The sequence below is a fragment of the Condylura cristata genome, unplaced genomic scaffold, assembly GCF_000260355.1.
Source record: "Condylura cristata isolate star-nosed mole 26May11 unplaced genomic scaffold, ConCri1.0 scaffold00035, whole genome shotgun sequence".
NCBI classification, from domain to species: domain Eukaryota; kingdom Metazoa; phylum Chordata; class Mammalia; order Eulipotyphla; family Talpidae; genus Condylura; species Condylura cristata.
This window is the reverse complement of record NW_004567136.1, coordinates 5,676,997-5,690,829: the sequence shown is the minus strand read 5'-3', so window position 1 is coordinate 5,690,829 and position 13,833 is coordinate 5,676,997. Positions and strand designations below refer to the sequence as shown.

The 13,833-nt window shown below is 42.6% G+C and overlaps 2 protein-coding genes across 2 annotated transcripts in view; both read left to right on the top strand.

Moving 5' to 3' along the window:
* The first annotated feature begins 411 nt into the window (after nucleotides 1-411).
* On the top strand, nucleotides 412-11,550 carry MPHOSPH10 (M-phase phosphoprotein 10 (U3 small nucleolar ribonucleoprotein)). Its single transcript, XM_004693078.2, has 11 exons — nucleotides 412-537; nucleotides 2,131-2,848; nucleotides 3,314-3,462; nucleotides 3,991-4,162; nucleotides 5,686-5,827; nucleotides 6,553-6,620; nucleotides 7,525-7,662; nucleotides 8,128-8,238; nucleotides 9,730-9,837; nucleotides 10,735-10,965; nucleotides 11,327-11,550. Exons 1-11 carry the CDS (start codon nucleotides 449-451, stop codon nucleotides 11,471-11,473), a joined length of 2,073 nt encoding a protein of 690 aa, XP_004693135.1. The 5' UTR covers nucleotides 412-448; the 3' UTR covers nucleotides 11,474-11,550.
* A 2,196-nt stretch (nucleotides 11,551-13,746) lies between these two features.
* The window catches only part of FAN1 (FANCD2/FANCI-associated nuclease 1), a 16,671-nt gene continuing 16,584 nt past the window's right edge, over nucleotides 13,747-13,833 (top strand). The window contains exon 1 of the mRNA XM_004693077.2: nucleotides 13,747-13,782. The gene's annotated coding sequence lies outside the window, so the exon portion shown is untranslated. The remainder of the gene's footprint in view (nucleotides 13,783-13,833) is intronic.

Here is a 13,833-nt window from a genome sequence, read left to right as displayed (position 1 = left end):
CAACCTGGCGGGGGCGGGGCAAGAGCTGAGGGGCGGGGACAGGCGCAGCTAGGGGGCGTGGCGAAGGGTGCTGCCTTCCGGGGCGCTGGGGGCGGCCCGCTCTTCTTTTAAAGCACGACATATTGAAGCCACCTACTGCATTTCAAGAAGACACTAACGTTAGGACGAGTCACCCTTTGGGAGTCCCTCTTAACGGTCCGTTTGGAGAAAGTTTAAGAGCGCCTGGGCTGACCAATGGCTGTTTTCAGCTGCCTACCCCGCCCCTTTTCACAAGCCCAAAGACAGTGCTCGTGCTGCCATTGGCTCTTGGAAGGGGGTGGGTCCGGAACTTCCGCGTCGCGGAACCTTTGCCTCTCGGCTCCAGGTTGCGCTGGGCTCGTGTTTTGGGGCGGTTTCCGGGTATCCCGCTTCCTTGCATGTGGTGCGGTGGTTGGAGTTGCTAGCGGCGATGGCGCTGAAGGACTGGCGTCGGCGGACGCTGCAGCGGTGTCTGAGTGAGGTGGACAAAGCCACGGACCGGCCAGAATGCTTCCTCACGTAAGTGCGCTGGGTCGGGACTGGGAGTGCGGCCCCGATCGCACGTGGGAGCCGGTAGCCGCCCCCAACAGGTTCTGGAGTAGAGTGACAGTAAAGGCAGTGCAGATCTCTTTACCCCAGATTTCACATGTCTACGCTAGGAGTCTTGTCAACATTTTAAAAACTGTCCGAAGCGGCGCAGTGCGATTCTCCCAGTCGTGTGCTGTTGAAATCAACCCAGACTCACTTATTAACAGCCAAGGCCTCTCTAGAGGCATATGCAACGCCCTCTCCCACCCCTCTAGTTCTCTGTCGCTTGGCTGCTGTTACTCCCAAAATGCTCAGTGTTTACCCACCATCATACTCTATTAGTAGTCTGTCTCTTCAACCCCCCCCCCCCCGCCGGAGCTTCTTGCAAATTAGGAATATCTTCTCTCTACCCAGCACAAGTTCGTTGTGTTTTGTTGAAGGACTTAAAAACAATCTATGAAATTACGACTCAGATTTATACCTTAAACTGCAACCTTTCCCGTGAACCCCAGGCTTACAGTAACTACAACTGTACATGCTCAGCATCTCAAATTTCTTGTCCAGAATGAACTGTTCTATTTACTCCCCTATAACCTGCTCTCCCTAAAAATCTTTACCCATGTTCCATCATCTGTCTTCCCCATCTCTGTAAATGACACCTCTGTCTTCCCAGACATTCAGATATGTAACTGACTTCTTTGATGGCCTTTTCTCATTCGAACTCTAATTCATTAGAAAATGCTGATAGTTCTATCCCTAAGCTGGTTTGTAAACTAGACAACTTCTTGTATCCACTGGTCCAACCCTACCAACTCTCCATCTTTTGCCTGGAAGGCTGTATTAACCTCCTGATTACTGTACCTTCATTCCTTTTCCTCTGTGTCATGTTTCCAAATCATAAAGTAGGTTATTTTTTCCCTTTGTTTAGAACCTTCTAATGACGTGTCTTTACACTTAAAATGGCAAACTCTTTCCTCATAGTGGTACAATTTGGCTCCCACCTACTTCTCTAACCTTACTTGCTACCTTCTTCCCCAGCAGTAAAGACCATGCTGGCCTTTGTGTTTCTCAAACTCACCAAACTGATTTCCATCTTAGGAAACTTGTTCTTGCTGCTTCTTCAGCCTAACGTATTTTTTGGCCTAAAATATTTCCAGATTTTTTTAAAGACTGCCTTCTTATATTTAGGTTTTAGATGGGACATCCTCAGAGAAGTGTTCTAACCACTCTTAAAGCAAATGTTGACCACTGGCTAGCTGATGAGTAGCACAGTATGTAACATAGTGGAATTGAGAAATTAAGGGTAGAATTCAAGATATATTTATTTCTAGGTAGATCTGTAACAGTTTCCCACCTAAAATCATTGCATCAGGTTCACAGATAATTATGTGTTATTTTTTATATATCAGTGTGGTAAGTTAATATACTCTTAAGGGTCAGAATTTATACTAAAATTTGCCATTTCATTCAAATTTGATTTTGCATAAGAGTTGGGCTTTTTTTCCCGTTTAATTCAGAGTGCTATGCCATTATTACCTATAATTCTAAATTCATTTAGCTTCCTCCCTTCTGCCTCCTTAATAGGGTTCAAGATGGATTGGCATCAAATTTCACTTCTTTAACAAAAGTACTTTATGACTTTAATAAAATAATGGAGAAGGGTAGGATCCGTGGAAGTCCTCTACAAAAGATGGTGATAGATAACTTTGATGATGAGCAGATTTGGCAACAACTGGAACTGCAGAATGAGCCAGTTTTACAGTACCTCCAGAATACAGTCATTGACACCATTGAAGATGAAGACATCAGTCTTCTCCCAGAGACTGAAGAGCAGGAGTGTGAAGAGGATGATTCCCCCCAGGAGAAGAATGGCTCCGGGGTGGAGGAGGATGGCTCGGAGATGGAGGCTGATGGTCAGGAGGACCTAAAGCAAGATTTGGAGGAGGAAGACATGGCAGACCTGAGTGATGATGACTCTGAAGCGGGTGAGAAAGCTGAACACCCAAGCAAAGTTGATCTGAGAAGGAGCCCAGATTTCAGTGATGAGGATTCTGATCTTGATTTTGATATCAGCAAATTGGAAAAACAGAGCAAGGTGCAAAACAGAATGCCTGGGAAATCAAGAGAAAAGTCTATAGTAGATGATAAATTCTTCAAACTGTCGGAAATGGAGAACTTTTTAGAAAAGATAGAAAAAGAAGAGGAACAAAAGGATGAGGATGAGGAGGAGGATGTTAATTTTTTTGAAGATCTTGATTCTGATGAAGATGAGGGAGGATTGTTTGGAAGTCAAAATCTTAAGGTAAAGTTTTGGGAGAAGAAAAAGTACTTCCTACTTCAATTTAGGTATTGCTCTGTTTCTCAAAAAGAGGTTTAAAATAGCTCAAAATCTACCAGGGATTCAGGGAAATTTTGCTTAGGTCAGTTGAAAAAAAAAATGGCTAGAAAAATTAAACTGAAGCTTTCCTTTGCTTTGTAGCTTAAGAAACTTAATTCCACATGGTAGAGATACTCAGAATTTCCCCTCAAACATGAAGGCAGTTGTATACTTTGCAGGAATGTTTTAGAAATAATTGTAGTAGATTTAGAGATGGGAATATTGTGCTTCTTATCAATTTTGTCTTACTTGTCTTGGCACAGATGTTCTCATGACTTTAAAGTAGTTTTATGAGTTGCTGTTTTTTCTTAGTCAATAACCTAAACCTATACGCATGATTTAATGTATTTTCTTATCCTTAAGTAAAAGTAATAAGTATTTTTGTTGTAGTCAGGTAAAAGTTCTAGAGATCTGAAATACAAAGATTTCTTTGACCCAGTTGGAAGTGATGAAGACATAGCTGGGGTTCATGATGAGGAGCTGGTTTCAAATAAAGAGGAAGAAATTGCTGAAGAGGGAAAAGAAAGCTTTTCTGAAACGTGAGTATTCTGAATTGTTGTTGATGTAATATAATTGTTGTGCACCTAATCATACATACACTTATATTTGTCAAATGAGTATTTGTTTTAAGTTAGATTTGCTAAAATCAAACAGTAGGCATCATATCCTAACATCATATGGCATCAAGATAAACAGAAGAACGTCTGGACATGAGGGATGTTAGTGATCACCTAATGGAGAAAAACATCACTGGCAATAGAAATCAACCTTTATTACAAGGAACTTTGACCTCTTTTTTGTGCCAGTAAATCCTTTATAGTTATTTTTGTGAGAGGAATTTTTTTTATAGATTGATGAATAATTTTTTTTGGTATGTTGGATACATGTTGCCTAATTCTTTTGCTCCTTAGTAATGGAATGACTTTAGAAGTGCTGACAATTGAGTTCCTCTAGATATACTAAAGAAGAGCTTTTATTACTAGAAGATTTATTTATTTCCTTTTTTTTTTTTTTTTTTTTCTTGAGAAAGATAATATATTTCCTTTCACTGTCTTTTGGTCTTACAGGGATGAAGAGAGTGACCTTGAAGAAAATGAGGACAATAAGCCACATAAACAAAGCTTGAAAAGAGTGACCTTTGATTTGCCTGACAATGAAGAAATTGAAGACACAGACACTTTAAATGTAAAAAAGGATTCTGATGAAGTTAAATCATCCTTTGAAATAAGACAAGAAAAGGTAATTTTTAAGAATTTAAGGGTTTTTGCATGCTTAATATGTCGTGATTTTCTTGGGGAAACATGAAAATCATCCTTTAAAAAACAAAAAAAATATTTAAAACTGCTACAGTTTTAAAACAGTAAGTATATAGTGGAAAGCAGCTAATTTGCAAAAATCAGGGTTTCGTTTCTGAGCTGTAGCTTTCCATTCTGACCCATCAGTAAAACCCGTTTCTTTCTTCCATATCTGGTGTCTTCGTGCCTGAGGTGTGTCTGTCCTGACTGCTGTCCCATGAATCTCTCCTTGTAGGTGTTTCAGCAGCTCTGAGGCTATCCTTTTGAGGTGCTCATAGATAACTCTTGTGAGTCCTACGTAATTTGAAATTTAATTAAAATCATCTCAAACATGCTTGTTATAGTTGGTACAAATTACTTCTTTGTGACATTTCAGAAGAATGAAATGTCACATGTAAAGAGTGAAATAAAGCTTCCAAATTTTTTCTCTTGTGACATTATAATGTGAATATTTAAACCTGATGAAATAATGTTAACACACACACTCATGAATAGCGGTACAAAAATTCAAAATTGCACATTAAAAGAATAATACCACTACAACGGAGTGTGCCTCATTCTCTTGATTTGGAATTAGAAATTCTATTAATTGCATTCTTAGTTGTAATAGGTATCTATATGTAAACTATATGGTCACCTACACACGCACACTTTAAATAATTCAATGTCCGCATCTAATTATTTTACTCTTAGTGAAATACAAAGGTATTCAAACCAAAGGTGCTTCATGGTGAAGTTTTATGACTATTTTTTTTTAAGTCAAGGATATGGCAATACCCATTATTACTATTAGCCACCGTAATTTTACATTTTTCAAGATGTGTTAGCAAGTGCAACTACAAAAGGAAAAGATAGGAGGCAAAAAACCAGAAGTAGAACAAGCATATGAACTGAAAAAGATTGGGAAACAGAACTCCATAAGACAACTGGGACAACTGACACGTAGTATCCTTATATCACTGTAGAAGTGAAGAGAATTACAACTTGGTTTGTGAAGTCAAGAGCCAAGCTAATGCTCTAATCAAAAAATTACTTGATCTTGGAATGCTCTAGTTAAAAGTAATTGTAGATAGATCATTTGTCTAGATAGAAGCAGGCCTACAATGGTGTAGTTTGTTCCACTTCCTTTCATTATGTCATTGATGAGGAAAAACAACCCCTGCAGACATTGAGCTAAATATTAATGACGTTAAGTGAGGACTTGTTGGATATTCTGAGGGCATTTAATGTGTTATAAATGTGACATTGCAAATAAGTGGGAAAAGGAGTCATCTGTAGCTCCTGTCACCCCACTAAGCAGCAGGAGAGCAAGTCATTATTGGCAGAATAAAATGATGACAAAAACAAGAATTGTATTGAGGTTCAACAATACATTTCTTGCTTGACTTCAGAAATCCTGTTTGCTTTTATACAATAAACTGTTTCTTTTCTTTAAATGTGTGATAACTCCTTTTGTTACTTTCTTAGATGAATGCAAAAATTGCATCTTTAGAAAAAGAGTTGTTGGAACAAAAACCTTGGCAGCTTCAAGGGGAAATAACAGCCCAAAAACGACCAGAGAACAGCCTCCTGGAGGAGACCCTGCACTTTGACCACGCCGTCCGCATGGGTAGGTGTGCCCTGTGGGCCTCGAGGGTCAGGTGGGGTTCTCCCTGCTGGGCCTTCTCTGGTTCTGTTTCACAAAAGACTGGGGGTGATGTTTTTACCTCAACTTCTTATTTTGAAAATTTGCAGACATACAGAAACGCTTTAAAAAACTTTTCATTTGTGTGCCATTCAGCTGGATTCTCCAATTGTTAAGCTCGCCTTGTTTACTCTGTTGGTGTGTTTCCCCCCTGAATCTTTGAAAATTGCCAGGGTTATGACAGTTCACCTGTTGCTGCTTTCACATATCTTCTAGGAACTAGAACACTCTCCTTCATCCACCCAAGAAATTCTAGTACCATAATGATGCCAACCTGACCTCGGCCATCACCAGACTTCTTGTAGTGCTCTGTTTACAAGACTCTTCTGTCAGTTACTGTCTACTGAATAGATTGTGAGCTCTAGCCAGGAACACTCATTACTTCACCGAGCTTTTTCTTGTACCTGTTAAGTCAAAATGAATTTCCATTTTATTTCAGTGCTAAAGAGAATGTGGCTCTCACAACAGGATTGAACATTGGAAGGACTAGTTAAAACAGGTGTCTCCTTCCCCATTTTCTGAACTGAGGAGGTTTGGGACAGGGCCCAAGAGTTCACATTTCTGGCAAATTCTCAGGTGCTGTTGATGCTTCTCATCCAGTGACCAACCATTTACATCAACCTAATGAGCACATACCATATTTCCTTTAGCACCTGTAATCACAGAGGAAACCACTCTTCAGCTAGAAGATATCATTAAGCAGAGGATAAAAGATCAGGTTAGTAAGAATGAAATATAACTGAATTTAAAATTCCCTGAATGTTTGGAACTAAGGGGTGTGCTGTGAGAGTGCATAATGTTGCTCATTTTAATAGAGGGTTTGTGTTTGTCAGCTCTTCATTTGAAAGTCCCAGGCGCTCCTAAGCTTTTGCTGTGAGCTGCTGCCTTTGTAGTGCCTGAGGAGAACGGGGTAGCTGGAGCCCCTGTCGGTCTCCCTGAACTTACTGACACCCGTCAAGTCGCGCGGTGAAGCTGGTGGAGAGTGGTGGGCGTAGGAGCTGTTTTCTGACTGATGTGGTGGGGCTTTTGGTCTAGGCACAGTATCTGGTATGCAAAATGACAGGCCTGTTTTTTCCAAATGTAAAGATTCTAGCCACGAGATTTTGGTTTAAAATTGGTCTTTGTATAGGTAGATTAAAGCTTATATATATGATTTGTGTAATAAAGGTTGACTTTATATAGCATGTATAATATTTGTTTGTACTTCTGTGTCTAAAATAGGAAAGGCTTAAAGGGTTGCTACCCTTAGCAGTGTCTCTGAATTTGACATGAAACAAGGCAGATTTGATTTTGACTTTTAAATAAACTGATAGGAAAATGTGCTATAGTCAAGGTTGGTGGCCTTACAGGGGAAAGACGCTTTTAAAACAAAACAAATGGGGAGGCACAGAGAGGAAAGAAAAACAAAAACAACCCAAAAAACCAAAAAGGATGTTTGAATAATGTCTTTGATTTTCACAATATTGACTCTGAGACTTCAATATTCATTTCTGAAGTTGAAAATTTCCTTTTTGCTGCACTTTACTTACTCGCAAATGTTGATAGATATTCTAGAGGAAGTCTTACCATCTTTAGAAGAAATGATAGCTTTACATGCCATGTCCCTTTCACGTCTGTTTCAGGCTTGGGATGATGTAGTTCGCAAAGAAAAACCTAAGGAAGATGCGTATGAATATAAAAAGCGTTTAACATTAGACCATGAAAAGAGTAAATTGAGCCTTGCTGAAATTTATGAACAGGAATACATCAAGCTCCATCAGGTAAGGGAGGCACTGAGGAAAGCCACAGTTGGTAAAGGAAGAGGCCAAGCAAGAACCAGCCCTCTGGGTGCTTCTGTGACCTGGAAGTTTGCAGAACAGAAATTGGGAGCTCTGGACTCCTCTTCAGTGTGAAACACATGCTAGGAATAGAGGGGTTCCAAGTTCACATTGAGCTGGGGGGGAGTTTGCGATTAGACACGAGTCACCCACTATTTTCACAGCCAGTTAGAACCCCCAGCTCTAACAGTTGTGCCGCAATTTGGAAGTCACTGATCTTTAACATTTTGAAGTTACTGATGTTTTATAAGGTCTGAATTCGTTCAGAATTTTTGGTTGGTAGGGTGCTTTGTTTTGTTTTTATTTAGATTCTAAAAGATCCTACCAGATTTTGTTAGTCACTTAATAGCAGCAGCAAACAGTTTTCTGATTCCACTGGTCTCACGTTGTTGAACTTGAACTCCTAAGGAAAAAACTGCAGAAGAAGAAAATCCAGAACACAAAGAAATTCAGAAAATGATGGATTCCCTCTTCTTAAAATTGGATGCCCTTTCACACTTCCACTTCATCCCTAAACCCGTAAGTGTGTGGCATTTCAGCGATAGCTATAGCAGATGTGACTTAGTACCTCTTTGAACTTTTTTTTTTAAAAAAGATTTATTTATTTATCCAGACAGAACTGGGGTACAGGCCAGAGATGCAGAGGGTGAGAGGATTCACCAGAGACAGAGTGGGGAGCAGAACAGGCAGATCGACGAAGTACACTGTTGAGGGGAGCAGCGGGCGGGTCAGAAGGGGTCTGCCAGCCATGTGGATCTCCTCAGGGGCAGGCAGGAATCGAACTCATGCAGGGATTGAACTCATGCTTAAGAGGCTTAAGCTTCTTAGTGCTGTGCGTTAGCCCGCTGCGCCACCAGGGAGGGCCTTCTCTTTGAACCTCTGTGAGATCAGTCCTCTACTTGGTTTCAGGGTACATTAGCAGGCATTCCTCCTCTCCTTTTTAAGTTGTAGGCTGGAGTGCATGTTACCAAATGAATAATGAACGGCAGCTCAGGGGAGGAAATGATTTATTTCACACAGATGTTTTTCTCTAACTGGGAGTCCAGGCCTTTGTTGTGTTTGTGGCTTATCTCTGTTTTGGGGGCCAGGATCCAGAGGAGGGCGGGACTGTGGTAAGGAAAGGCGTCCGTGATGGGCCGTGTGGGGGAGCCCTTCCTCGTGAGTGTCAACCCCGAGTTGCCACAGGCCCGCGGTGTCCTGCACCCCTACGCCCGGCTGACGGGGCCCCTGCCCCTGGTGGCCCCTCAGAGGTGTGCGAGGACTAGTGTGAGCCCCGCGAAAGCGCCATGACTGGTCGCCACTGCCCTCTCTTTGCCTTGGTCAGGGTGAGTTTCTTGGGCCATTCTTGGATAAAGAAAAAACAGCAGGTGGCCCTTCGGGTCGCCGCTGCCTTCTTTCCTTTCTCCTTGAATAGTTTTCATGAAAAACGTAAAGGCTTTATTTCAGTAGTGCTTTAGCTTTCCCAAGCAGTTTGATATTTCTGTTTTTAGTACCTGAAGGTGAGAAAATTTTTTATCAAGTAGTTTATCTTCACTCTTGTTTGGCAAAACATTTTCCTTGTGACTTTTCCCATATATTTCTTACCGCCAGCCTTCATTCCACAACCAAACGCAAAATGATAATATTCACAGAAAACAGATTTTGTTAAAAGTCAATAGGCTTGTTTGAGAATGTCCATATTCGTGGCAGATGGTAAGCGTTTAATAACAGATGAGGAGCTGGTTTTGGGTGTGGTAGAAATGTCATGAAAAGTGCAGAAACAAGTGCTGTTGGTGCGGTGTGGAGTGGCAGAGCCCCAGAAGTCTCGGAGCCGTAAGGGCCTTCAGGCAGCCGCCTGCCGCCAGCACTGCTGTGCTCCCAGCTAGCACAGGGCGCCGCGTCAGCACTGCTCACGTTTTAAAAAATCCCGCAGAGTGTTTTGTATGTTGTACTAGAAAAGGGTCCCGTTGAGGTAGTTTTACTAGGGTACCTCTGATTTCCTGCTTAAACACCGTATTGTCTCTTTTCTAGCCTGTTCCGGAGATTAAGGTCGTGTCAAATCTGCCAGCCATAACCATGGAGGAAGTAGCCCCTGTGAGCGTTAGTGACGCAGCTCTCCTGGCCCCAGAGGAAGTCAAGGTAAAGGTGGCTTGGTACATACGTGACAGGTCTCCACTTTTTAGTCTCTTTCAAGATTTTGGTTTCTATTCTAACTCAGTAGTTTCTCTGTACATTGAAACGAATAATGTTGTGTAGTCAAATACCAGTTTACTGTGATCAGGTACCTCAGGCACAACTAGAATTATTACTAAGACTGTTTGTGATGTCTGATATCAGTATCTCCTTAATAAACCAATTTGAAAATTAGTAAGTTTAAAACTAGCAGTGAGGTTAAGTTTAATACTCACAGAACCCTCGCCCTTATTTTAGCCATTCACGCACATCACTAGCGGAGTCGGGTCTAGAGTAGAGCGTTTAGGGACTGGGAGGAGCTCTACGGACCAGAGGCAGGGGGCCCCTTACCGGGGACGACGACGCTCACGCCTTACACAGCAGTGATGGTGTCTTCCCTGCTGGCCCAGCACAAGCGCCTTTATCCTGCCCCACTGCTGCTCCGCCCACGCCACTCCTTCAGGGCCCGCTGCTGTGTAGCTGGAGAGAGAGAGGAGGTTGATCCTCCTTGGAGAGATGTTTCCCTTCCGTCTCTGGGAACCCCGCCCCTATCCCAGAGGTTCTCACAGCAGTGGGGCCTGGGGCCCACCTCTGCTGGTGCCCCTGAAGCCCTCGTTGGCGCTTACATGCCACGGGGCCTGCTTCCGCAGTGTGAGCTCATCAGCCCCGCTGTCCCGGCTGCCCTGGTGAAGTCCTTCATCGTGACTCTGGCCTGCCACAGGCCACGCGCCAGGCTGTCGAGCTGGGGCCGCTCTGTACAATGACGCCAGAGCTGGCCTGTGGGTCTCATTCTGCGAACTGCTTCCTCTGGCTCTGGGTTATTAGGTGAGATTAATTACTATGCCAGTGGTTATTTTTTCACAGGAGAAAAATAAAGCTGGAGATATAAAAGCACCTGCTGAGAAAACAGCTACAGACAAGAAACGAGAACGGAGGAAAAAGAAGTATCAAAAGCGCATGAAAATAAAGGAAAAGGAAAAGCGGAGAAAACTGCTTGAAAAGAGCAACCCAGATCAAGAAGGGAAATACAGCAAAGCAGTGGCTTCAGAGAAGCTAAAACAGCTGACCAAAACAGGCAAAGCTTCACTGCTCAAGGTAAGGATGGGGGCTAGGTGAAGTGTCTTTGGGGGGAAGCAAAAGGCAAGCTGTGGGTGACGTCAGCTGGAGGGACTGAGCCCGAGAGAGAGGGAGAGGCTACCCGTGAGGCCTGGGATTTTCAGCTCAGGGACCTCACGGTGACGTGGGCCTGGCCATGCTTTCTCTCCCACCCCCTTTGCCAGATGCGCAGAACGCCTGTAATGCTGGTGTTGAGTGGAGTGATGTTTTGCATTAGTTCTTCTAGCCTTTTTCACATTTAAGCTTCTATACACTCACTGATCATTTTTATCCATTTATAGCAATCACAATTGTGTAACTACAGTTTATAAACATGAGTGTGTATTATTTTTAATTACAGGATGAAGGTAAAGACAAAGCCCTAAAGTCATCTCAAGCCTTCTTTTCTAAATTACAAGATCAAGTAAAAATGCAAATCAGTGATGCAAAGAAAACGGAAAAGAAAAAGAAAAAGAAAGACATTTCTGTTCATAAATTAAAGCTATAATGTATTTCGAATACAATGTAAATATGATGTGTAAACTTGTATACTGTCATTGTTTTATAATAAAACTTTTCAGAACTCTTGTGTGAATGGTGGAGAATTCCAGTTTGAAAAGACCAAGTCCAAACTGTGCAAGCCCTATGTTGCATCAAGTTGGACACGGTTCACAGAGCCCTTGCCCTGCTGCCAGGGCCTGCCTGAAGGCAGCGGGCACCCCCGTCAGTGAGGGTGAGGTGGCTGGGGGTGAGAAGGATCTCATGTTATCCTTGATGAAATGCATTAAGCTTTATTGCAGATGGAAGGTACGGAAACCTGAGGTTTAGCAGAAGCAGTAGGGAGTGTGCTTTGGTTTTTCATCGAAGGGATAATCCCAGTGGTCAAGAAGAGCCTAGGGCTGGTCCCCTGTCTTCCTGTGTACTGTGCAGGAGTGGCCTTGATGGTGCCCCTGTCAATACTCAATTTTCCTTCTAGGACAGAGTTCTCTTTACCAGTGTTCCGGGCTGCTAAAAGCCTAATGGAGTAAACGCTGGTCTCACTCTAATCTTAGTGTTGTTTTTATTAGTGGTGATTTGACTTACATGGTCCCCAGAGTTACTGTTTTTTTTTTACTCTTTAAATTCAGACATGTTTTCAGTTCCCTCACTGCAAGTTCTCTTTCCCTTCATTATTTCTCTCATAATTTGTCAAAACCCAGATGATTGATCTGGGAGGAATGATTCCTTTTATCTAAGGGAGTTTGATAATATGCAGAGAGAAGTCCTCTTTATGTCCTTTCCTTCCCCAAACATTAAAATGTAATGTTTAATACATTATATTCTTTTGCAATAGAGTAAGTCTTCACCATCATCCGTGAGTTCTTGAAGATTACACATTTTAGGGAGAAGACATAAAAGTAGATCCTTGAATGTTTCAGAATGACAAAACATTCAAAGACCTGCTGTACCTGAGTGCCAGGCACTGTGCCAGGTACCAGGGATACAACTGAGCAAAACAGTTACGAACTCTTAACCTTAGGATGTGTGTATTCTGGAATGCATCATACCTTACTCTGAGGCATGCTATAGCATCTACAAAAACAAAATAAGCTGTTCTCCAACTGATCTAGCAAAGAGGTGAAGGAACTACAGGTACGAACTGTTTATCACTTTGTGTCATATCTTCACATACTCCTAGTCCAACACATTGTATACTATTTGAATTTTATGAAAATAGGACATTTTATCTACAGCTTTTTTCACTAATTTCCCTCACATTTATCCACCATGCCTTTATTTTCAGTTTCATAATATTGTGTGAATAAAGTACCATTTTATTCATTCATTCTCTTAACATTTATTTCCAGTTTGACAGAACAGTGCCATTATGACCATCTTCTTCCCACACACAGTAGCTCCAGTGTTTTTTACAAATTGCTGGATGGAAAGTTCTAAAGTTTTGAATCATTTTTCAAAGTAGTTGTACATACTTGAGTCCTTTATTTGGCACTATTTAGCACTGATGGGATTTAAGTCGTTTTTGCATTTCTGCCGAATATAAAGTGGTATACCTGTGTGGCCTAAAGTTATGTTTTTTACTTGAAATATTTTGTTATATTCTATATCTTTTTAAATCTCTACAGTTACAGAAAAATTCCAATACATTTAGCCACGTCTGTTTTAGTTCTCTTTTCTGTACGATCTGAGAGGGAACTAAAAATGTTTTTGATTATAAGTCGTTTGTCCTAAAGTTGTGTTGACTTAAAGATATGCTGAAAGCTATCTTTGGGCTATAATCGGCTCCTTTCTTCAGAATGCCCGGTGAAGCGGTGAAGCTGCGTGCTCATTGATTTACCTTTTTACCTGCTCCTTCGCCATCATTTAAAAATTAAATCGTACACCTTCACAAATAAAAGCGAACAACAGTATGAACGGCCCCAAGATCACTACTCCCCAATGACTCCAGTACGTCTCATTTCTTTGCCTTGGAGGTTAGTCACACTTCCCACCCTCGGCAGGTGCCAGGTGCGCTCTCTGCGCGTCTCCCTTCACCGCGGGTGCCGGGTCTCCCCCCAGGAGGCCCTTTCACTTTGACCCAGCAACTTTCCCGTGCGCTGGAGAAAGGGACCCTCAGACTGTACCTGCAGGGTTGCACCGGGCGGTCCGCTGCCTCCAGAAGAAAGCCCCCGAGTCGCCCCCTAGGGCTTCGCCGCGTCCTCCACGCCGGCTGGCTGGCCGGGGAGATCGATCACTCGCGTCTCTACTTGCCGAGCCTGTGACGAGCCAAGACGCGGGGATCGACTGGGACTGTCTGGAACCTTCTGCGCGCGGCGCCTGGTGCGAGCTCCGGGCAGTGGGGTGGGGGTCGCGGCACGCGGTGGAGGGGGG